Consider the following 25929-nt stretch of genomic DNA (forward strand, 5'->3'; position numbering starts at 1 on the left):
AGATTCCCTTTGGATGCTTCCAAGAGAAAGCACTAACATTTACCTGCAGAAAAAGCCTGTCTTGGCTTTAAATGTACTTTAGTAATAGTTTATGAAGCTCAAAGGTGCTTTTTTCCCCTGTAAGTAGCAGCAGGTGAGCAGCAGAGAGAAGAATTCAGCTCCACTTTTGTCCTCCGTGTTCACTGTAATAAAAACAGACTTGAAAATCACAGTAATGATCTATTTGCACAGATAAGAAGCAGGAGTCCCGCTGATTAATTAGAGCTAATAATTAATATTTATAAATAAGATAGGAACTAAGGCAAAGTAAGTATTTTAAGCGGCTCCTTTTGAAATGAGCGTATGATGGTTTGAAAGGGGAGCCTGAAAACAGCAGCCTGGGGAAGAGGTTGGAGGTTATTTATAAAGGTTTTTTGTGTATTCGCTAAGCAAACAAAAAACCCAAATCAAACCCCAAATATTTATTTAAAGACAGAGTTAAAAAATACATCGACAGTTTGTTCATGATGACAGTTCGTATCAGTTAATACACGGACCGACATCTTTTGCTGTCAGAAGAACAAGTGAAAAACATGCCTGTAAGTTTGCTGCTTTCTTTCCAGCCGGCTTAAAAGCATTTCAGTAAAGCAATGTATGGCACAGAGGAGGTTACAATACAGCACTGTCCTCCAGGAACCCGGGGCAAACTTGTTATAAAGCTCTGTAGGAATCAGCAGTTCACCCACTTATCTTATGCAAAGAACAACTCTGAGCTCTGGGCAAGCAAAACATGTCAACAGCCAGGCCTGGAAAATGCGTGGTACATGCAAAGTGCATCATAGGGAGTGCATGCACACAGGAGAGCCGCCTTTACTTTCTTTACCTTCTTTACCTTCTTTACCTTCTTTACCTCGTGCTGTTCCTCCAAGTTAATTTCTCAGTGTTACTGCACAGATTAAACACCTGCGTGTTGGTTGGTTTTCACTAATTTAGCAAATCTGGTAACAATGTATTGAAATTAAAGAGGAAGGAAGCAGAAATGACCAAGGCTGTAAGAGTTCCTTTGCTCCCTTATTTAACTCCGCTTTGGCTGCATTCTGGTTAATAGGTTTTCCATGTAAAAGCACCCACCGATAACTCCAGTTGGGTGCTGTTATTCTTGCACTGTGTTGGCATGTCGTGGCTGAAATACAAACATCCACTCACACTTATGTTCATTCCCCTGTATACCTGTGCACTGATGGTGTGGTAAGGATGGCAGCCAGCACATGGAGTCCCTGCTCTGCCACAAGCTCTGTGTGACCTTGGCCATGTCACTTATTCCAATCTGCCATTATCTGTACAGAAGGGAGAGAGTGAATGAGGCGTCAGGCAGAACTGCAGCTCAATAAATTCAGCACCCTGTGCATGTTTCAAACAAGGTCAACCTTTACCAAAGCAGAATCCTCCAATTTCCTTCAGCGTTCACAACAGCCTTGTTCTTATTTCTCCTGCTTAAACACGCTAAGCCAGATTTACACTAAATGAGAAATTTTGTGGTGCTTTTCCTCGTATAAGGATATGTGAAAAACAGAATCATAACAGAAGAGTGTTTCACTTTATAAGGTAATTCCTTCAGTAGGTAATATCTGGGGTGTTTCTCGACTACAACCAGATTATATATACCCTCAGTGCAGCATGTTTACAACGTGGCTTGAAAGCACAGATTCACACCAGGACTGCACAGCAGATTCTGTCTGGCTGTCCTTGTAAATGCGCCCGGTGTGCAGCCATGGGGTGTCTGTGCTCCGATGTGAAGATGTGAGCTCGTGTGCCAGCAGCTCCTGCAGGTGTAACACAGCGATGGGAAAGATGCCACTGCCAATCTGACAGCCCAGATATCACACCTGTATTAAGGCATGTGCACTTATGCAAAGTGATTTTCAATTCCTGTTGTTTTACTCTCACATACAGACTCTGGGAACCGTGCCCCTGCCTGGGAGACTTCTGACTATGCAGAACAGAATAAAAACATGGAGGCCGCGTTTGAAAGATTGGCCTTAGAGAAATTCCCTTTCCAATGGAAATGAAAGAACTCAGAGAAGAACACAAACCGCAGCGGGATTCCCACTGACTGTAAGGATCACACATACGTGGATTCCCGATGATGGTCACACAGAACCTGTTTCAAAAGGGACATGGACACACGCGGTGTGTGGGGTGATGCATCTTTTTGGTTAAGGAGGGAGAAGGACACGATTTCCATAGGAGTGGTAAGAATGCAAAAGCACTGCAGGTCTCCTGAAGTTGAAAAGAGCCAGGTTTCTATGATAGCAGATCAAACAAAAGATTCTGTTAAGAACACTTTTATGACAGCGATTCACTTGAATAAACCAAAGACTTCTTTTAGCAACCAATCTTTTTTTTCTTTTTTTTTTTTTCTAAAATAGTATTTAATATCTGAAGTTATAAAAAATATTTGTAGTCTTGAAAATTATTTTTATTGTCTATTTTATGTACTATACATGCCTCTTTCAGGAATTATTGAAGAAGCATGAGTCATACGGCACTCATTTACTCTTGGCTCATTGCCACCCCCCATCTATATTTTGCTATTCTCAAACCATTTGTAGGTACACGTGCATGACAATATCGTTGTGTCCAGTCCCCAGATCGCAGTTAGCGCAGCACACGTTGTTTGTCTACATATTTACAAAGTTTTAAAGCACATAAAATTGTGCATTATTATATCCCGAAGTTTAAACTTTAACATACGCTTGGTCGCATATATAGCAACAAGTTACAATAAAAATCTGAACAAAGACAACCAATAAACAGCCAAATTGCTATGTACAAACGAGGCAGGAAGCAATTAAACACAGCCTTGCACATTTCACTTAAATTACTTTTTCTCTGAGGGGAAAAAAGCAAACAGCCCCTCCTGCCCAACCTCAGCTCCCCAGGAACCCTCAACAGTCTTCATTTTTTTTTGGTGAATTAACTGGAACTTGCATTCAGTAAATATCAGTTCATTTGCATAATACGGGAGAGAAATTTGGTCCCTGTTATAAAACGTAGCAATGTGTTTCCCACCCAGTAGCACACAGCAGCAGGGTGGGCTCGCTCTCTGAACCTTGCTTAGACAGCAGCCCCTTTGGCATCCAGGGGAACATTCCATGAGATGAAAACCCTTTTGTCTTCCTTACACATATTGTTTCTTACACCAACTAACTCTCAGGGTGACCGCACCGACCCAGGCCCTCCTGGAGGGCGAGTGGAGCTGCCCCCATCTGTGCAGTGGGTACCTGGTTCAGCTGCTGTGGAACCACTCCTCATTTACATTGGTGCAAAAGACCCAGGAATGAGGTGCAAAGAAATCAGGGTTGGACCCAGGCTGACCTTTAGATAAAGTAAAACACAAAAAGTCTGTGCATTTAGTGTACAATATAAATTACTGCAGTTCATAGTTTGAAGGTAATTAGTGATACAACAACAACTTCCTCTTATCTTAATTTCATATAACCTTACAAAATAAAACAAACTAGTAAGAAATCTGTTCCTATTATTTGACTAACAAAACGGGAGGCTTTCTGTAGCCTAGTGACAGGCAAGCTTAATGACACTTTACCCTACTGTGGGACGACTGTTTTAAAGGCTAAATCTTGCCCAAGATTTGTTACAAAAAGGCTGAGGAAGATATTCTAGCATGGCTCTTATTTCATCCCAAAAGCACAGTGTGAGAGACAGCCAGCTGGGTAAGAGCTCATAAACATCAATATGGAGAGGAGATGATCTCTGTGCTAGTAGGAACTATACAGCTTACAGCAGTATATGGGGCCTGCTCCAAAGCCCCGTCAAATCAACATCTCCTCTTGACATTGCAAACACTGAGCAGGAGAGACAGCTGTAGTTTGTGCCTGCACAAAGGGGTCAGACTACTGTCCAAAGCACATTTCCAGAGTACAGCCCTCAGCTCACCTTGGGGAATGGTGCCCTGTATTTCTGCAGAGAATTTCCTGGCCAACAGCTCTGTTTCATACTTCTCTGCCATGATTTAGCATTGTGAATTCTCCTTCATGGAATCAGAAGATAAATTATACTCACAAATAAAGTATTCTGGCTATTTAATGTTCTGCTGTAGTGGAAAAATTAGAGACCCACCTTGATGAAGTCTCTGTTGTCTGAAAATTCACTGACTCTTTTCTAAAAATACTTCTTGCTGATGGCAAAGTTCAACACCTCAGAGAGACTCAGAGCAAGTTTCCAGGTTGTGTACCATACTTCCAAACACACTACACCCTTGTTGTTAGTAAGGCTCCATTGAAGTTTTACCTAACAGTCATGAGCCATGCGTTTAAACACCTTAAAAGAGTTGACCAGCAACTTAATGCATTTCTTTGTATTGTAAGAAATGTAAAGATACATCACCTCTTTCCAATACACTCTAAAATGTTTGGGACAGAATATTATATCCCCCTCCCCTCCCTTTAATGTCTGTATTTAAAAACATTTATGCTTCATCAGTGAATTATTAAGTATATGTTTCTCTGTATGTGCCCTTACTGTGTAGAAAATCTACTTATTTATTTATATCCAGGCAAAGCAAAACACGTACAAGCATAGGAGAGAAATGCTTTTGAGCCACAGGTTTCTTCAAGCAAACTGTCCATCTTGCAGATGCAAAGAATTATTAGTGCAGCTTAGTTATATCTAGCATTCTACTAGCAGAAACAGGAGTGCTTTAGAGCACAGGGTCTGCTGGTTTGGTCATAATGTGGGGTCATAATGTTAGAGGGATGGTTTTCTTCTGGCCAGTCCAAGTTGTGCCCAGAAATCAGGAGCTGGGTTCAGCCCAGGTGAGAATAAAACCCCCTGGAAAATACAGGGTGAACGTTCTGTGCCAAGCTAAGAAAGACGGCTGTCCAGAAGCTTGCAAAGCCCAAGTATCCACTTCAGACCTGAGCTTCAGCTGATGAACGTGGGTACAGACTCATTTGAATGAGCTGACTGAAGAGATTCTAGTACGGATTATTCTCAGTATTTCCTGTGACTGTGCATTAATCTTATGAGAGGGACCCAGTCTCCAGCTGGAGTCAGGGTTCCCAGTGATTAAAGCAACAATCTGGGTTCTTAAATTCAATTTGATTTCTTACTGTGAGCCTTTACTCTAAGCTCTACTCGGAACAGTCACCCAATGCTTCTGTGCTTCTACGAAGTGAGGACAACAGTGCTGTATTTCACAGGATTCCTCCGAATTGCTGTGGCTGCTTGGGAAACGTGTGAGTGATCTTCCTACGAGAACCACAGAAGTGTTATGGTTAGTGTTGCAACTATGCTGGAAAAGCATCTCTTTCTACTATTTATTTATCTCTGGGATATCAATTTAGAACAAAGAGCAGATATTTCTTTCAAAAGATAACTAAGTGCTTTATAAACAGAAGTACTTAAAGTCAGAGCTATTTTGACTGTTACAGTTGGGAAAGAACCTCAGCCTGGAGGCAACGGGATCAAGGAGGAATGCCCTGTAGGATGTCACATAAACACCACTTCCACACAGCAAAGTTAAAATCAGGGTGCAGTAGATTCTGGCTGGGGTTCCCAGAGTCAGATTCTGTCTTAGAACACACAGGTAGGTGAAATTAAGGAAAGCCAACCTATTTCTCAGTTCTTTGTTAGATACACGACTACTTCTGGAACAGACCAGCAGAAGGAATGGATAGCAGTGTGTACCTGTTCTTCTGTGGAAGGTTTTGCTATTCGTGCCCTCACTGTTCTGTTTGTCCTGAAAAGCCAAAGCAAAGCAAAGTGGGTTTCATTTTATTTTGCTTTATATCACCAATTTTTACATAAACTTGCTCTCAGCATACTGTTGTTTTATACCTCAGAGAGGTGTTACACAGCAGTTTTGCTTAGAGGCTGAAAAGGTCAGGGCAGCCTCAGCGAGCTGCTGTGTTCTAAAAAAACAATGTAAATTATTTTGACTTCTGAAAATAACATTTTTTTTTTCTGTCTCTCCCTGACAAACAGCCTTCTGCTAGCAAACATAATCTAATGGAACAAGCTGTTGCTGCCTTCAGTGATGGTAAAACATCACTATTTGGTTCTATGGCGTGTGAGTCAGGTTTTCCCCGTGCAATTCCATGTGGCATACAACATACAATGCATGTCCTTCTAGCTGCAAATTGGCACTGAGACTTTTGCTCCCCCATCTTCTCACCCACAGGAATTTTCAGTGTGGGTCTCGTTCAGAGCCTTTGGAAGTGAATGGAAATGTTTCCATCCTCACTGAGGACTGGATCACATCGTGGATAGTATTGGTAAAAAAGTTAACTTCCCTCTTCCCCAAAAAAGAGAGATTACAAATGTAAATACCTTATAGAAAGTTTCTGCCCCTATATCGCTGCATAGGCTCTTCTTGGCTCCTGCATACTGACCAAGCATGGAACAGTGAATAACATTTATTTTTGAATTTATGGATTGAGTTCACAGGGATTTTAATAGCGCTGGGGTTATGGAAGTGCTATTTTAATAAGGACCACAGATCATGGGCCCAAATCCTTACCTTCACCTCAAGGACTTGTAAACTCAACTATTTAACTCAAATCTCTTTATTGGAGGCCTTAGAATGTATCCACCTGGAGGCTGAAAAATTGAAGGGTAGAAGGCTGCGCAAACATGGAGTGAGGGAATTTAACCAGCAGGAATGTGGCCCATAAAATTAAACTTCAAGAACTGTATGAGAAAAATTAAAGCTTGTGCAACAGCTGGGGTTTCTCTTCACATGAGTTCATTTCTCAGTGACTCAGATGTTATGGTTCTCATTAATATAGATTTCTTTGTTGAGATCATCTTCTCTAGTACTCCGAGTCTTACTCTACAGCATGCTAACACGCTGCTTTCCACTCTTCTAATGATACCAATGTTTATTGGTGAAACAAACAAAAAACTGTAGCTTTAAACCACACCCCAAATGTCTCTAATGGGAATTGCCAGAGTATCCCAGTTTCAGACATAGTGGTCAGATAGCCCTGGATATACACTGAAAAATCAGGAACAAAATTAGGTGCGTTTCTTTCCAGTGGGTGTTTGAGAGTCTCTGCAACATAAAGAAATGCACATTGTGTGGGGGGTAGAGGACCAAGCTTCTCTTCACTCCTACTCAGACCCTGTGTATATTCACTCAGAGACTGGACTCATTCTGTCTGCCTGTGACCTCAAAGGCTGACTCCTGTTTAAGCCTTTAAAATAACCTGCTACTTATGTCATTTGAGATCTGAGCTTCTGAAAAAAACCCTCAAATGTTGTGATAATTTTGTCAAGCTCTGGCAACATTCAGAGATTGTGCATTCAGTGTTGACGACGGCTGGATTTATTAGACACTGAAAGAATGTTCAGTTCTCTGTCAGTGGCTAGATACCACTAGATCCCACACGGTAGTGGGATAACTGTTACTAAACCAGGTGGCACTTAAGTTACATGCGACCTCAATCTATTCAAAAGGGCCAAGAAGAAGAAAAATGCATAAGAAATGCTGGAAAACAGGTTCCTAGATGCTTAGGACACAGTCCTAACATGAGGACACCAAGGATGTTACACTTTCTGCTACACTGCAGTCAGAACCACTCATGCTTAAAATTTTGCATGCTTAGAGATAACTGGAAATCAAGATGACTGCAAAACCTGATTACTGGATTTGCAGCCACAAAGCGTCCTGTTATGTAAGGCCCTATTTGCAAAACTGCTGATACAAGTAATACTGCTTGCATCATGGCAGATACTGCTGTAAGACCGGGAATCTGGCTATGGAGTCAGATGGTTAGGATTCTTCTGAATGACAGAAGTTGTCACTTCAGGAGCTGGACTTCTAGAAGTAGTTTTGAAGGTATGGCCCCTATATGTGTAATGCTCACTATTTCCTCAATGGGAAGCGATGCAGAAGGCTGGAGTTACAGTGTGCTGCTGAATACTTCAGAGACAGCAGAACCAAGGGCATCATCTGGACCCATTTTCTGTTGCATAGCATTGTGCACATCCTCCTGTTCTACAGACTGCGTGCTCATTGCCCAAGATTTTCCCTCTTCACTCAGAAATGTTGTTTTATAAGGTTCCGTGTGTATCCTATGGACGTTTTGCCTTGATTCCTCATACTTGCCTTTTCCATCCTCTGGAAGGCTGGATGTATGAGGTAAGAAAGTGCTCCGTGACTCATCAATGGGAATCTGTAACTGCTCACTGGAGGTAGGTTCCTGAGATAGATCTGAAGATCTCATGAGATGCTGGGTATACACGCCTTCAGACAGAGAGGCAGACTGTGTCTCGCTGTGCACACGCAGCCAACGATGATGCCTGCTGAAGTAGTTGTAATGTTGATGTTTCCCAAGTCTCTTTTTCCCTAAAAAGCTCAATGGCTGCCTGGAGCTGGAGGACTTGTCTATGCTTTTTGATGCAATCCCTGACATTGTTAGATTGCTCATATATTCTGTGCAATATTCAGCATTAGTATCAAAGGCACTACACTCTGCCAGGCCTTCTTTCAGTGTTAGGCAAGGCTTCACATCATGGACTTGGAGAACATCAGGTGCGCTACCGCCCAGGCCGCTGCCTGCCTGCTGGGATATGTCATGCGGGGAGGAGTAAATCAAGTCTAATTCTCTGGGGCTTAATGCATCACTGGAATCATAGTCACTGTCAGTTGGAAGGAATACTTCTGAACAGCCTTCTTCATCTGAGCAGGGCTGGGAATCTGCAAAGAGAGCTGATTAATAGCAAGAAGACAAGCACAACACAGAAACTGCTTAACACTTATTTCCTCCTTTTGTGTGTGTGTGTGTTTTAATTTAGAATAATAGCTGCAATTCTGAAAACATACATATGTTTCCTCTGTGGAATCTTCCATGGGCCTACATGACAGCAAAGACAGGAGTCAGAGTCACTTTAACCTAGTTTAAATTACAGCATAGTGCAATAATAATGAATTGAGCCCATGCAGGGCAAGATAATGCTGTAAGTTACGTGGTGTCAGAGCTAAGGATTATTCTGTATTCATGGTCTGTAGAGCAGGGAAAATTTAGCTCAGGGAGAGGCGCTGAGAAAGAACACAACTGTACTTTAGTAATTCTGGAGGTCATGGAGAAGTCAGTGGTATGACTTCTCCCTTCCAACCTGTTCATTAAATGAGCAGGAATGGTGAGGTGACAAAGCTGCCTGCTGATGAGCAAGTATTCTGAGTAATTTAAAGCAAAAACATTATTGTAAAGATTGTAGAAGGAACTTGGGATACTGAGTGGTGAATGATGGGGAAAATGATTGTTAAAGTACCTTGGCAGGAATGGGAAACATTTACTTCTTTTATAAAATGAAATTTGAGAACTGTTTTAATTAAAAGGGAGTTGAAAGATTTTGCATGATGAACAAACAGAAGTTCTCTTACCGCTTACAGCCTTTCTCCTCTGGCTTCTAGCCTCAGGTGAGGAAGGAGGTGAGGGAAGACAATCTAGATGTGAAGATGTTGAACTGATTTTCTTTTGAGAGTGTTCTTCTGAAAGATTCACAAGTTTCTTTATTGGTAGGCCAGCTGCAGGCTGCTTGTATCTTGCGTACTGCAGTGCTTCTGTGATCCATCTCATTTCCCTCCAGATCTCATCAACTTGCTTTTGAGGGGGAAAAAATAGTGAAAAGCTACAATAAGCTCTGCATAATAATAATACCTCAGAGTGTGCTCTGGAGAACCGAACTAGGTGAGCAGTTACTGTCATCAGAGAAGCAGGTTTTAGTCTGAACTGCCTTTGGTTGACAGCTTTTTGTCTTCCACTATTGCAGGGTCTTCTTAGGACCTAAACTTTGAATTAGGTATCTCAATTGAGAACCTGTATGCAGGAGGGGTGAATTTAGGCCTAAGCTCTGACATGGAAAGAAGTGAAAACTGTATTCTGATGGAGTATGAAGTTTGATCAATTCTGTAGCACACTTGGAAGTTGGTTTCATTCTGCATTGGAATGAAATCAGGATGTCTCAAGGATATTCTTGTGAACCCACAATTACACTGAAAAGCAAAGTGCTCAGATCAAACCCAGTTTTTGAACGGAGAAGAATGTCTGTGCATGTGTATCACAGGGAATCACAGCAAATCTCTGAGACAAACTGCAGTTTTTCTCCCTTGCTATTCTGGTCTGTATGCATTTTAGCAGTGTAAATCCACACAGGACAGTTCTAATTCATGCCTGTTGATGGCAATAAGAGACAAGTACCAAAATCAATTGCAGGATTCAAGCACTTAAGCAGAGAAAAGATACAATTTAATGTGAGTCTTGCAAGTCTTTTGATAACGAAACACCGTCAGTACCTTGCCAGTGAGTTAATTCCAGTGATAACCACTGACAGTTCAGGTATTTGTTCATAATCCAACTTCATTTCAAGACATAAGTGTAGCTTCACAAAAGGAATACAATCACTTGACCAGTGAGTGAACTTCTCATCTATTTGATTTTGGAGCTCTTTTATTTTCTTCCTGCAATCCTCACAAAATCCGAACAAAAATCACACTGCTTCCAGTTTGTGGAAATGCAAATATGGTGAGTTTTCTCTGCAGTGCCATTCGACAGCGTCCCACAGGACAGTGAATCCGTCACTTTAATGAACTGTAGTTCTTAAATTATTTAGGAATGCTTGAAGCATCATGCTATATCAGTTACAGTTTGACTTCAATTGTAGTTTTAGTGATTGCAGACATTTTGTCTTGCTGTCTAACATGCTGGGAAAGATGCCGAGTACCTTCTCTGCTCTCGTCTTGTTGTCGTTGAAAAATACTTTTGCTTTTTAGCTGCCCCCTGACTCCCTTTCAGAACTGCATTCACGTAGACTCCCTCGCTCTTTACAATGTTTGGTTTGTGTAGCAACTTCAACACTGTCTTAGATCTAGGATCACACAACTGCTCTCGCGGTTTCGTGGTCACTGCTGAAGATTGTGGTATGTGGTGGGCTGAGATATTTTTGCCAATAGGTGGAATACAGCTGGTTTTCATTTAAGAGGAAACCTGACAAGGCTAATATACTGTCACAATAACTCAGCACAAACGCGGAAGTTTAAAATATTCTCCTATATTTCCCCAGCGTGATTCTATGATTTACATGTGACTTAAAGACTCTGGAGAAAAGGAACAGAATTGTCTGTAAAGTGTATATGCATTAATATACGTATATTTGTTTTTGATGTGAAAGGTAAAAATTCCCCAGATGCTTCTGCACATTGGGGGAAAACCAGACTTTCTGAGTGTGCGAATGGGGAGATGAGGAGGAAGGGGATGATAGTGGAGATGTGAAAGCGCAATGGTTTATTCCTCTCTGCTCCCCTGCAGGTTTGTAATGGCTCTGAAGTAGACCATGCAAAAGGGATCTGAATTCACAGCAAGGAAGAACAGAAACATTATCATCTTGTTCATAATTACAAAGGGCCAAATATGTTACTATTGAGGTAAGTGATTGTGTTGGCCCCTGTTCCAACAGAAGGTATCTACAACATTAAAAATATGGAGCTGTAAACCGATCTGCACTTCACTCGTAGAAAGACAGATCAACCAGGTGTATAGATGTCCTCCGCAAAGGTCAAGGGTTTTATCTGTGAGCAATCAATTACCAAAATGGTCTGCAAAAGTGCAGAGAAAAACCATTACAGAACCGAATGCCATGCAGGGCTATAGCTTACCTCACATTCAATGGGAGTGAGTTTTACAAGCAGGCTGACACATTTCTGTATAACAGCCTAGCATGACTGTCATTTGATTTCACCCATAAAAATCCTTGTATAAAAGCAACAACTAAGGAAATCATGTTCTGGGTTAGAATTTCATAAAAGCAGAATTGCGCTTTTGATACAACTACTCTTTTTATGATGTCTGTGAATAATTCTCCATTTAGATTTCAAATTACAGCCTTATGCAGTTTTTAAGAAAGCCACCTTAAAATCTCCTTGGAATAGTCAGAAACAGACTATTACCTGTATGTAGTCCATAACTTGCTGGTGTCTTTGTTTGGCTGCAGCGACTTCACTGTCTGAAATTGCTTCCCTCAGGGACTGCTGGGTTTTCAGAGAGTCCAGCTCTATGACAGCAGAAAGGCGGCAATACAGGCTTATAAATTTCTCCTTGTAACAGCAAAAATGAACTGTGAAAAGACCAAGTGCAAAGGAAACACTGTTATGCCCTGGTTATGAAATATGAAATACTTAGCTCTCAGAACACAAATTTTATTAAATGTAATTATTAACTCCCTGGATGGGTTACTTAAAGCTGGAAGTAAATAATACAGGCTCTCGTTCTCCTCTCATTTACACTGGATTTACTCTGTTACTTCATCAATTTCAAAAGAGTCACTTCTGATTTATATCTATGTGAAGGGATAATCAGGCCCTCAGTATGCAACTCCTGAGGCTGTTTTGCCCTCAATAGCTTTAATCAGAAGGTTCTTTTCTGAGGCTCATCATTTCTTTTATCAAGCAAGTAGTGACACGACTGGAAAATGGAACCCTCTTTTTTCTTTTTAATTGGGTGTTTCAGAAAGAAAGTACCGTTTTGGAGGATGATAACTTTCTTTTGGCCTATGCTAACGTAGATCAGTAACTCAAATGTAACGGACAGCATCAAAAGCATTTCACTGACATCACAGTTAGGGTGAAACAGTTAAAACACTGTTAGTTGTTATCATGTGTCCTCCTTTGAACTGTTGTGCAGAAGGGTAACGCAGAAGGCTCAGATGACATCTCTGTGCAATTGGATGCAGTAGCACTGAGCTGTGTGAGCTGCCACTGAAAGAGCCAAGAGATGGAACAGTACATGGAGCTTCACAGACATTAATTTGCCTGGCCTCCTCATGCTGTGTCCTTCCAGAACCTCGTGTGCTCGGTCAGAACTTGCCAGTGATGTCTGTAAGCTGCAGTACAGACATAGGAAACTTGCTGAGGGAGAGCAAGTTTTCACAAATACTTCCCCATTCATTGCAAGCACACAGAATGATCTTGTTAGAGCAGGGAATGGCAGCTGGCTTAGTACTGCTGCATTTCTTGGTGGGGGCATGATGTTTTGTAGGGTGCTTAGAGTACAAAGTGCATAATTTCTTCTTATCATAAACATAAAAACAAAAGCGGTGTCATAGATCTATTCATCCCTTGTGACCAACGTGATTAGGAAAAGTAATAATTCCTCAAAACCAGAAATCTGATCCCAGAAACATCATTAACATAACAATGAAGGCTGAATCTGAAAATCCCACCAAAAAAGGTGAGCGAAAAAGAATTCTACCTTCTGGTTTCCCAATGATGCCTTGATATTGCAGGGATCTAGTCGGAATAGTGTGTGGTCTCACAGTATATATGCCATATGTGGTGGACTCTTGAGTGAATTACAGCCGCGGTTTCAGCTTCAGCGCTGAAGTTTCTAGCCTTTGTGGTTTTAAGTCAGACCCTTTAATGTTACTTTAACAAATGTTACTTCAACGTAGTCTTTTGTGGTTATGCAATTATATAGTTGGTAGCCACCAGCTAATGGGGAATGGAAGCTTCTAATATTTGAGATGTGAATCACAGTCACTTCACAGAACATCATGGATACATATAAGAAGTCATGTAGAAATGTCATCTGCCCATGGCTGGATGATTGCTTACCTCAGTGAAAAAAAAATAAATAAAGTAAAATCCAGCTTTCCATTCTGACATGAGCTTCTTCCCCACTGCAGCAACATTGCTAAACAGAGGTTTGCACCCAGGCTGCTATTTTAGAGATTACTCTTTGTGTGTTTATCTGCACCACAATCATTCCGCCCTGTCCATTGATTTGTCAGCCCAATGCAAACTGCATTCCAGAAGCGAGCAGAGCTCTTGCCCATGGTCTATGTACCGCTTGATGAGAGTTAAATAGTTTGCAAGACCTGTAGCACAGAGACGAATTTCACCAGAGATGAATATACTTCATGCATTAATTTGCACAGTGAATGCAGCAGTCACCGCTCATAGGGAGAAATAATATGCTGAATACACAGAGTCTAACTGTAGACCTCAAGGCTGCATGTCAAGAAGACTGTAAATCTGGCATTAGGGCACTACTGTCACATCAAATGCCACAGCAATGTGACCCAAAGCTCTGAACTATCACTTCTAGTTCAATTACGTTAGTTCTCTGTTGAAGGGGTAACTCTGCCTTGGCAGAATATAGAGCAGCTCACGTATTGTCTGTTTGTAGCACTCCATAATTTTATGGCAGCTCAGCTGTCATCTGTCCTCCCACAGCCAGCATAAAACCCAGAGCTGTCATGGGCACCTCTCTGTGTGCCCTGGCTGATGTGACATAAACACAATCGTATGCTCCTGCCTGATTCAAATAAGATCTGTGCTGCTGGGTGATGGGGAGTCACCAATCTACCATGCCTGCAGAACTTCAACCTCAGCTAAAAGACCTTCCATTAACATCCAGTTACTGTTCCCCTGTACCAGTGACTGCCAACACCTAGCAATGGCATTCAGGAAACAGGATGGTGATAGCAGTGGTGTCCCATAAACTCCTGACAGAGATGCATCACTGAGGACCCAGTTGCCATTAGGGACATATTCTGAAGTGGCTCCCTGTGTACTGAATCCATCAGTTTTAGCTCTTGTCTTTCTCTCTCCAAGGCAGAGGCAAGAAATAATAACAAACAATTTTACAGGCCAGAGAGGCTAATGTGTAAAGCTCAGCAGTCCCCTTACTCTTCATACTCCTACTACGAAGGACTTCAGCATTTCTCGTGATAACAGGCTTTTCCTGCAGCAGCAGCAGGAACGAGTCTCCCACATTCTTTCAAGAATCAGCAAGAAAAAGGTGACTGTGACCTGGGAAACTCCACATAGACCTTCAACAAAGTGGAACAAAAACCATCCCCTTCAAAACTGGTTATTCCTGTGGCAATTTAAGGTGTGCTTCTTATTGCATCTGCTTTGACACTCCAACCTTGTCATGTCATATTTTTTTTGTTCTGATTTTTAAAGAACATCAACTTCTAAACAAGTCTGAAGAGACATACGGGATAACTGTGGGCTTCGCTCTATGCCTTGCATTTCAATAACGATTGCTACAGTATATGCTTTAACTGCTCTGCTCCCTCTGTAACTTGTACACAGTTATAGGTAGTGTTGTTGCCAAAGCCATCATGTGATTTATTGACTCTCCACTGGGACAAGGGGGAAAACAGATACAACTTTGTGATTTCATTATAAGGAGACTGGGTTAATATTTCTAGGTGAAGCAAGCTACTATACCGAGTTCAAACATCTGAAGAGGGAGGTTAAGAAATCCTGAGTGTGGGGTGTAAGGATTATTCTGTCCTGGGGCAGTGCAGACGTCGTCTGAGGCGGGGAGCAGGAGAAGAAAGGAGACATTGTGACCCAGTTCCAACACCTCCTGTGTATACAGACGGAAGTGCTTAGCCTGTAGAGGGACACGCGCGGGGGAAGAAATAGGAGAGAATTACAACATGGCACTTATATAAACAACACCCCAAATGATATAAAACATTAAAGAAAATTTGCACTAAATGTGGGTTCATGTCACTACATAAAATAAAGATTTAAAGCTGCAATGTTCCACGCTAAAACAACACACACAGGCACAGCCCCCCTGAAAACAACATTTATGTTTCTTATTAGGCAGAAAATGATCACATGCCATGTGCTTTTCAAGATTATGATTGCATAATTATGTGAAAACATGAAAATGGATTCAATTAAAAACCTTTAAGATTCAATTTAGGGTTGGTTAAGAGAAATATGCAGCTCTCCCTCAACACAGCACTGAAAAGGTTTAACAAGTGCTGCAGCAGAAGCAAATGGCACACACAGCGTTTGGCCTGGGGCTGCTGCACAGCTGCTGTGTGCAGGGCTGCACTTCTATTGGGGGTGCAGCAGTGTCACTGTCTGTGATTCTGCCTGCTACAAAAATAGCAAAACTACTCAACTAAACCTGTTGAATAAAAAGTTCAATTTGTTAACACGGAAGTTTGATCCTGAGTCATCAGAACATTTATAACTGTGCTTAACTGCGAGGTCATGGTTATGTCTATCCCTTGTGCACAACAGATGAGCTTAAATGCTTTGCTGAGCTACAGCCTGTAGAACAAATTGCGCATTGCTTTCCATATTTTATCCCCCAGCTCAAAAAGAGCCCCAGGAAAGTACACTGGTACAGGGACTATACAAAGCCCTATTGGATTAGTGGCTGACCACGAGGCAGCGCACCACCTGTCTTGATCTTGGATTTACCTGAGCCTTTTGTGGCTCTTCCTGGGCTAGAAGGTGCAACACTGATGGATTCCTCTTTAAAATAAACCTTTCAAAATCAAAAATTGTTGAGCCAGGTTAATTTATTTTAAGGCCACCTCTTTTCAGCTACACAAACAGATCTTGAAGTGAATATAAAGATGATTTACTTCTACTGTAAGCCCTTGCAGACCAAAATAAAGTGGAATTCATGTAAACAAGAAACAAACTCCTTAGCTTATTTTTCCATGGATCTTTCACATCACAGATTACCCTCTCTGACTTCTTTATTTATTCAAACATGCATCTGCAAGTAAATGTAAAGCCACAGCAATCTAGAGGTCTGAGCCTATGTGCTTTAGGAGTCTTGCATTTGTGTGAAAGAACTGCACAGTGCTGTGTCTTCAGTAGCCTTTTGTACATCCCCAGTGTTACCTCCGGAAGAATCATCATTTGCCCCACTTCCCTGCTAAAATACCCCTCTTCCTTTGCCAGCTGGGCAAAGGTGCTCACAGCTACTCCAGTTTCATGCAAAAGTGCTTATTTATTTGCACCTGCCCAAAGCTTTATGCTAACAGAAGCAAAAATAGAAGCCTTCGAGTGTCAGTCTCTAAAACCTTCTGCGTTCAATTACCCAGGAAAATAACTATCTACTTGAAGGTGTTTCCCCCCTCAGCTAGAGTAATTGGATAGAAAGGTTCTCTGCTTTTCTTTTCTTACAGCATTTACATTTAATTCCCACTCTAAAGTTACATTTTAGCTCTAGTTGTGTTCTTAAGAATCAGTTTTAAAAAGGGTGATAAATATCACAAAGGAAAATACCTGATGCAGAGGTAGATTGATCTGTTTAAGGAGAGCTTTCACTGCCATCTGGAGCTCATACAAGAACAATTGACTAGGGCAGTCTGAAGTATGATCCATACTTTCCACAGATTCTGAGCCAGAAAGTGTTTGGATCCATTCCCACTCATCTCTGTATGTTGAGTTAAGTTAAAATTAGAAATATAACAAAAGTTCAGTGCACAAGAAGGAATTCAGTGTATGTGCATTCAGGATCTGTTGATAGTTTAATCCTCATATAGCAAAACATTCTAAAATTGTGCAGTTCTGATTGCTTATGGTTGAAAATCTAACATAGAAAAACTTAACTTTTCTAGCACGTGTACTTCAGGCTGAACATTCCTTGCTAACGTCTTAAAGTCCGACTGCCTTTGAAATATTTGACTAAGGCTCCTCACTCCAGATTTTCTTTTCCACATATTTATTTATTTTCCACACATTAATGTGCCCTGGCAGCTCAGAAAGCCAACCGTACCCTGGGCTGCATCAAAAGCAGCATGGCCAGCAGGGTGAGGGAGGTGATCCTGTCCCTCTGCTTTGCGCTGGTGAGGCCTCAGCTGGAGCACTGCATCCAGATGTGGAGTCCTCAGCACAGGAGGGACATGGACCCATTGGAGTGCATCCAAACTGTTATAAACCCTTACTAATGGAGAAACATCTTTTTCACTACCCAGCAGTTCACTGGCTGATAGCACTTGTCTGAATATGCTGTATGTTTGCTATGGATTAGAGTGAAAAAATAGATAATGCAATAGAGAAAACACTGAAAAATCACAAACACCCTGTGGTCAAATGAAAGGAGAACACTGAATTTACCAGCGGCTGAATCATGGGCTGCAAACTGTCATCTTTATAAAAGTTGTATGGAAGATTGTTCCCACCATGGAGAATGTGAGTGACCACAGGATACTATCCTGAGAAATTCATGGGCTCATATCTGTTTGTTTCGGGTAGAACCTCAGAGTTGCTGGAATCACAGCAGCGCACCTTTTTAGTTCAGCACTGATTTCTATGCTACACACCTGAGGCAGACTTAAAGAAAAGTTCTCTCTCTACATCTGTGTATGTAAATTTGTGTGTATTGACTTACCTGGAGACGTTGCTGTTGTCGCGGATTTTGACATGACAGAGGACATTAGGCAGCTTCTGCAACACGAGGACTTTGATTTGATCCACGGAACTGCAGAGTTTAAGGTAGCCCAGATACAATCCAGGAGGGAGATGTTGCTGACTTCTTTTGTGATAGGAAAGTATGTCCTGTTTTGAGAGAAACAGTCCTACATAAAAAGCCTTTCCTTAAATCACAGATTTGGGATCAAAAAGCAACACATGTTTTTACAGCTGTCTTTTTGTGTCACCAGTGTTTCCAGTTCCCAGTATTTAAGCACACGCTGAAGCATACAAATAATCTCTGGTAGTTTGGATGCCCTTGGACAACTTCCTACTTCAAGTCATACACAGGTTCTCAGAGCTCTCCACATCATGCAGGTACTGGCACTAAAACACTGTGATTTCAACCTTCTACAACCACTGTATTTAAATTAGCTCCAATAGCACCCACCTCTGCACTCATCTGAGTGATCATCTGATCTCTTCGGCAGCAATCTGGGGCAGGGAACTGTTTCAGCTGAAAAACAACTCATCAAAAAAGCAGCTGTTTTTTAGGCAGGTAAATTCCCCATTTCGTTTCTGGTGTGTAGATACACAGATAGAGAAGAGTGGCATGGGGAAAAAGCTCTGAGTTGGGGAAGGTAGGATAGAGGGGCTGCACAAACCAGTTCTGGCACCAGAGAAATGCATGTGGATCTCTTGAAAACCTCACTCTGTTATCTGCTATCTGCAAGAAGATCTCTCTAAGTGTGGGAGCTGGTGGCTTGCAAAGATTAATTAATGGCTGTTTTCTGAGCAAATATCTTTATGAACAAGTAGAGCTCAGAAAGAATTAATACTGATGGCGTATTTACTGAAGCCAGGAGACGTTTTTAAGGCTACACATAGCTGTCCCAAGCACTGTTCTAAAAAGGACATCTGCTGCCATCCTGAGAAATGTGTGCCTCTGCAGTGGGTGAGGATTAAGACACCTGGCCTTACGCCTTTACTCTTGGAACCATCAAATTATCTTCCAGTGCTTTGCTTGGCTCAGACCAATGCAATTAGACCCTCATTTTCACAAGCACTTCATGAACAAAATACCCATTCGATGATTAAACAAGTAATACAAGAAAGGGTGGGCATTAGATAGGAATGTGTAAACCATTAGGGGAACATTTTTTCCACTAGGATCTCTGTGGAAATTTGATCAGGCCTGTATTTTGGGTTTCCTAATATAAAACTTTTGCCCAGATTGACATTTTTCTACACCTTTAACACATTTTAATACAGTAAATCTAACATAGATCAGGTAAGTTTTATTGTCTTTTGGAAATTTTTTAATGTTCCTAAAACCTGGTAATGTATATTTTGATTCCCTGTCAGTTTCTGGTACCAAAAGCACAGTCTCTGCCCAAGAAAAATCTGAAAATTAACCATGACAGTTGTTGTCCAGTGACGAAAGAAGGAACTGAGACAATATTTGTCATGTAGGATTTTGGGTCCTTACCTTGGTATTGTTCTAAATACAAAGTCTAAGAGTGAGTTACACAGCAATTAAGGAAGGATTATAGTCAATAAAGAATTCTGTAGCAACTATACCAGGCTCCAAGGAACCCTGAACCCCAAAGAACAACTTTATTAAGTAGAATAGTAGATATTATACTTAAATGCAGTGTTCAGGGTTATGTGGAAAAATCTTATGGGGCATAGAAATTTTAAGTGTCTGTATGGGTGCTTAAGAACATTCTAGAGAGTTTTAAATGTTTATAGCCTTTGCTAAGGAGTGCTATAGCATGGCTTCCCAAAACTGATAGAAACAGCTCCATTCTCTGCTAGGACTTTGAAGTAATTTCTTTCTAATCTCATGGATATTTTACATATTAAGGGTCTGATCCCAGCCCCACTGGAAGTAATATAAGTCTTTTCTTTCAGTGGGAGCCTTGCCATTAGTTTTACTGGGCACTGGATTAAGGCCTAAAATTCTACAAGAATCTTCCAAAATCAGGGCTCTGGCACAGGCTTTACATAAGCAAATAACATACAGTTAAGAGAAGCAAAGCACTACCTGGATTGTTATAAGCAAAATGTCTAATGCTGTTGGCTCCTCTGGCGTCGAAAGGGATTTCCTCTGGCTTTGTAGTTTGGATACCTGCATCCATTTACCATTAAAAAATGAATAAAGACTCTCCACTTCTCTGATGGTAACAATCAATATATTGCCATGCCGATCCTTGATTGGCTCATAAAAAACTCTGCCTAAGTTGTGAGTTCCCAGCAAATTCTAGGAAAGAAGAAAAGTATACAATGAAAGTTATTTATTGTGTTTTTTTAAAGTTAACTGTATGCTCCTTGACATCAGATCTATTGACTTCAGTAAAAGCCAGTCCCACAGCCTTTCTGAAGTCCCTGCCCTGCAGTCACATTGTGCATCAGCAAAAGGAGACGTTCTGTCAGTAGATCTTCCAGCATATTGGTTACAAACTAGTGCCTTTGTAAAAGGGCACACTGCAAATTCACCTCCACCTTTTGATTGTACCCCATTATGTAAAGGATGCTGTTTTCAAAAGCATTCAGTGTTGGTCTAGTGGTGATTCCTTTGAGATCAATGAAGTCCTTCTGCTTAGAACTTAGCAAAGAACTTAGAACTAAATGAGAGATGCAGAGCCTTGTCAGTGATACAGAATTCATACTGGAGACTTCAAATGTTTTCTGTTAAGATCATTAACTATAACCTCAATGTATTGTTCTCCATTTCAAAATGATGCTGATTGTTTTCAACAACAAAAGCAAGAGGCCCCCATATCCGCACTGAATGTAAATAGTTCTGGAGTTGAACTGCGGGGTGTGTTTGTGAAGGAACACAAAGGAATCTGAAAAGACACGGACCCTTTTTCTTTTACTTCAGAATGTGCGAGACAAACCAGCAGAAACCAACAAACTACCAAAGCAAAGCTCTCCAGGAAAATATGTGAGGATTAAAGAAAAGTAATTTTAAAAGACTCCACATAAAATACATATTTTGGTCAAAATCCCTTTCCTCACACAGAAAGGCATCTGCTTATAGGTGCAAACATACTCAGTCCAGTCACCAGCCACTGAAGAGATTCCCAGATGTCTTAAAGAAAAATGCTTAACATTTAAAATATGCTCATTACTTCAGGACTTTTCAAGAGCTCTACAGTAAGCTGGGGAGGGACGGGGGCTGTTTAAAATGACAACTGGAATTCACAGTCCAGCACACTGTATGTTTAAGGAAGTGCTGTAACTTAACAGCATTGCAGAGTGATAGACTGTCCTGATTTTTTGTTATCTGTATGTAGCAGACAGTATTTACTTATAACCTTTCTTATTGAATTGTTTACAGTTTTAGCTTTAAGCATCCCTCCCCAGAGCACACTGTTGGCATCTGTACACCACATCCTTTTTCTTCACTGTTCTACCTGTTGAGTTTAGCCTTCATCGCTGATTAACACTGGTCGGTTTTGCAATACATTTTGTTTGAATCTGTGTGTCCACAGGTGGGGCAGATTATTACGGGGAGATGTTTAGTCATCTTGTGGTGATATTAAATCGAGTGCAATATAAGAATGTGCCCAGATAGAAGCAAGTAGATCATTACCATCACTGATGGCTGTTCATTGTGAATGAGACTGGGGACACCTTCTAATGGGAATTATGGATAATTCATGCACTAGGAAGTTTCGTGTCTGCTTTGCCTGGCATCCCATCACTTGTGATTTGTTTGCTTAGTTGTCTAGTGGTAACAGCAGGCAAAATTACAGTCCCTGTTGTCTCTGAATCCACTGATCCAGTCCCTCAGCAGCTGTGTTATCACTGATCTTTTCCGTTCTGTCCTAAATTCCTGTGGAGTCAGACTGTTAACTGCCTCACTAAAATGTATTCAACCGTATAAACTTTATTGAGATCCTTCTATTGGTGGATCCCATTAGGCCACACACTGTTAAAGGCTGGCAGACCTGTGACAGTTCCTGTGCTCATCAGGGGATCAAACTGACAGAACAAATGATGAGGACAGTAAAGCTGCCAAAAATTCAACAGAGCAGTGTATCTTCTGGGCATATTTGCCATATCTCCGTGCTTCAAGTTCTGTTCTTACCATCTCTGGTAGCAATTAACACAATATAATCTTGGTTATCTCAGTCTGCAGTCTGTGCGTACTAACAATGCTCTCTTAGGGAGGGAATGAAACAGAGCTAACCAAAGGAGTGTGTGCTACCTAGGCTGAGCTTACCACACCGGAGGGACCTTTCAGCAGATACAGTTAAAACTGTCTCTAGTGAGAACTCAAAGGACTGGCAAGCAGCTGCTGCTTAACACAGGTGGTCCTCCAATAAAGGTGCAGCAGGCTGGCATTCCATATATTTCGGGATACTTTGGGGAAATCAGTCAAGACAGGTGGTTGCCCAGGAAGGCTGTTCTTCCATACAGCTTGCTTTGCCAAAAGATGTAAAACAAACCCCACACAGATATTCTTAATAATGGCCACAAAGTATCTGGCTCTCACAGCTGCTATAAAAGCAAGCTTATTGTGTGGACTTGCAATAAGAGGGATGGTCATATTGGTAATGTGTGAGCCAAGCAATATGAAGATCTCCATTAATGCCGTGACTGTACCACAGTTTCCTGGGCATTTTTGGTGAATTCATCCAAGCAAAGGTAGGAGAGTGAGGTCTGCGCATACTTTTTCTGCAAGGACCATGCCCACGCCTTTGTGAATCTATTTCTTCTCCACAAAAGTAAATATTTAATGAAAGCAGTTGTTGTCCTGCTAGAAATTTCACGTTACCGTGAGCACGTTCTTCACAGGTTTTATAATACATGTCAAAACATTCTCCTAGAGAAACGTAATAAAGCACAATTGCTACTGGAGCTTGGAAAGTCACAGAGCTAATAGCTGGAAACAGTCAAAGCAACCAACCTGTAGCTGTGCTGCTGCAGAAAGCATCTTCTGCCTGGCTTGAAGTGTTGTTGATGAAGAGATGGATATAGACATATTCTGCCTCAGCCATCTGATATCATCCCACATACAGGACAACTGCAAAAATACACCCAGTTCAGTCAGTTTTTGTTCTCAGCATTTATGAAGGCAGAAATGAAACTACAAGCATTGTGGAATTTGAAAAATCAATAGATGTTTATCTTGAGTTTCTGTGGGAGGCAACAGTTGCCTGGATAAGCATGAGACAGATATCAAATCACACAGAAGTCATTCCGTATACACCACACATCTATTTCAATCACTTCTTAGGCTACTGAGTAAAACTGATTTACTGTTTCTTAGAGAATAAAATAGTGTGAAGATATCTTTAATGATGGCATCAACGTCATACCGACTCGAAAACAACCTTTTTTAGGCTCTTCCTCAGCTGTCACTGAGGTGGGATCATTTACATTTAAAAGAGTTAACTGTGCTTTAGTCAGTGACTCAATCAGAATTTAGCTCATATAAATGCTGTTTGAAAATTACATTTTAACATGAGAAAAAGATGAAGCACACGATCATTTAGCATTTTAATTTGTTCAGAATGATCAGCTAAGGTTTCTGCATGGCTAGCAGCACATTTGTAGAAGCAATAAGTGAAATTATGTTCCCGTTACCTTTGTGAACCACAGGAAATCCTGCATAATTGAACTGCTGTGGGAGTCATCAATTTCCACAATTGGGATCTGATCTTCATTGGTTACTAATAAATTGTCTTTGTAAAAAAATATAACACATAAGTAGAGTCCCCTAAAGAAAAAAAGAACCATTGTCAAACAGCTTCCATGTCTGTTAATGTCTATGCCAAATTTTTGCTGCTGAATCATAGATTTTAAGAGGCAAAACAAATCAACTGATCTTAACATTTGTGTTACACAGATCATGCAACTTCAGGTAGTGATTCTGAAAAAATATGTGGGAAGGTTCTCTCTTCAGATGATGTGAGACTACAAGAATTTAAGGAATTATGAATCTGTGCAAGCCACTGACATCAACTTCAGTAAGAGTTTTGCCAGAGTAAATAGTATACAATGGAGGGTTTATGCTCTCTAGAAATCAAAAATTCTACCAAAACTTTTTATCATTAATGGGCTTAGTTTTGCCCTCATTTACTTCAGAGTAAAACTGAAATAACTCAATTGAAATCAGTAGGGTTATTATGGATTTACATTAGTGTAATTGAGTGTAATTTGGCCAGCATATCTGCAAAACTGTTTATAGAGATCATTCCTTTCAATATTTACCCTTGCAATTAGTTGCATACATTAAGGAGTTGCCTTAGGGAATTTAAAGACTCTGGAGAACTCTTCTGAAAGAATCAAACTCTTATCAAAATACAAAGAAGAAAAAGCAAGCTGAATACTCTGAATACTCCTGGCAATGAAAGAAGAAATAATCCAGCCTAAGAAACTTTCATTTGCTAAAATAAACTATCAAAGCAAAGGGTTGTTTGGGTCGTGCTGGGCTGCAAACATAGCTAAAAACATTAGAAATTTCTTGATGTGCTGCTCGATGCCGATATTAGTATCTATTAGAACACATCACCTGTGCTCTGCATTTTTCATTATGGATGAAATAAATTCCAGTCTCCTTATTGAGCAGCAATAGGGGCTGCACTTAACAGTTCCACGGTGACAGTACTTTTGTGTTTGCACACAATATTTTCCCATTACGATGCAAATCCATTTCCAGTGGTAACAATCAAGGATTGCTAATGACTTCAGTTGGAACTGGAGCATTATTTTCCTATCAGATGCATCAGTCTCACATGTCTATAACTTTATCAGGTTTATTCAGGCATTGCTGTTTTGTTTGCGTACATCTATTTTTAAGGTGCTGTTCACTATTATATAAAAGCAATAACTTGGAATATTTGGGAGATAAAATGAACGACAGACCGTTTCAGAGTCTTCACAAACTTGTTTGATGAATGAAAAAGGTGTTTCAGGCTTCTAGAGACCGATTGCTTGCGACCAGTGTTCTGTAATTTGGAACTTTCTAGAATGGAAAATAAAAACAAAACCAAATGCAGTACTTCAGTTTCAGATAATAAATCATAAAAATCCTTTGTTTATTGAATCACACAAGTAATTTGGTGCCCATCTTATTTCTTTCAACAGATGACATTCAGAAACATGCTGATTTACAACATTTGCCTGTATTATCTTTCTTAACAATACTGCTCATCAAATGATTTCTTTAAGTGCATCCAACTCAGACTTGGTGGAACTGTTGTTTTGCACCAAGGACAAGTGTAGCTTGAACCACGTGTTCAGGGAGGATGTAAATTTTACACGTGGTCTCAAAAATACAAGAGGAGAATCAAAGCACCTGTCAGCATTTTAGGATGATGTAATCCCTCAGCTCATGTCCCGCTTTGTGCTTACAAGGATCTCTGCACCAGCTCTCACAAAAGAAGAGCAGCCTCAGAATTCAGTTCCAGTAGGAACCGAAGCTCTCAGGCTCTGGGAAACAGCTGTGTCTGCCTGTATAATGTACGCAGTTTTTAGAAGGTACAGTGATACGTAGCGGTCAGCAGGATTCTGTATTGATTTTGGTATTGTCAGAAGTTGTTTACATTTGGCTTATTAAAGAAATGGATGTTTAAAACTTTAGGAAAAAAAGTTCTTTCGGTGTTTACTGTGATCTGAAGAGGAAGACAGAAAGAAACTGTAGCTGTAAAATTACATCTCAGCCTTCTAGGATCTGGCTGTTTCCTCACCATTTGAATGAACCATGGATCCCCATCCAGACTGAATTA

General features: G+C 40.8%; 1 protein-coding gene across 11 annotated transcripts in view; it reads right to left on the bottom strand.

Annotated features, from left to right (window-relative positions):
• Nucleotides 1-1520: 1520 nt before the first annotated feature.
• ANKFN1 (ankyrin repeat and fibronectin type III domain containing 1) overlaps nucleotides 1521-25929 on the bottom strand; it is a 103306-nt gene continuing 78897 nt past the window's right edge. For 5 of the 11 annotated variants that reach the window (XM_032448273.1, XM_032448271.1, XM_032448272.1 and 2 more), the window contains 10 exons: nucleotides 25067-25166; nucleotides 23786-23918; nucleotides 23106-23222; nucleotides 20232-20447; nucleotides 18165-18331; nucleotides 17057-17207; nucleotides 15239-15407; nucleotides 11951-12117; nucleotides 9389-9608; nucleotides 1521-8701 (listed from right to left, as the gene is read on the bottom strand). In XM_032448273.1, coding sequence (XP_032304164.1) covers nucleotides 7905-8701; nucleotides 9389-9608; nucleotides 11951-12117; nucleotides 15239-15407; nucleotides 17057-17207; nucleotides 18165-18331; nucleotides 20232-20447; nucleotides 23106-23222; nucleotides 23786-23918; nucleotides 25067-25166 — 2237 coding nt within the window. In that variant the 3' untranslated portion in view covers nucleotides 1521-7904. The remainder of the gene's footprint in view (nucleotides 8702-9388; nucleotides 9609-11950; nucleotides 12118-15238; nucleotides 15408-17056; nucleotides 17208-18164; nucleotides 18332-20231; nucleotides 20448-23105; nucleotides 23223-23785; nucleotides 23919-25066; nucleotides 25167-25929) is intronic. The other 6 variants (XR_004309226.1, XR_004309225.1, XM_015880181.2 and 3 more) reach the window with 6 other exon arrangements.

This window comes from Coturnix japonica, chromosome 18 (assembly GCF_001577835.2).
Source record: "Coturnix japonica isolate 7356 chromosome 18, Coturnix japonica 2.1, whole genome shotgun sequence".
NCBI classification, from domain to species: domain Eukaryota; kingdom Metazoa; phylum Chordata; class Aves; order Galliformes; family Phasianidae; genus Coturnix; species Coturnix japonica.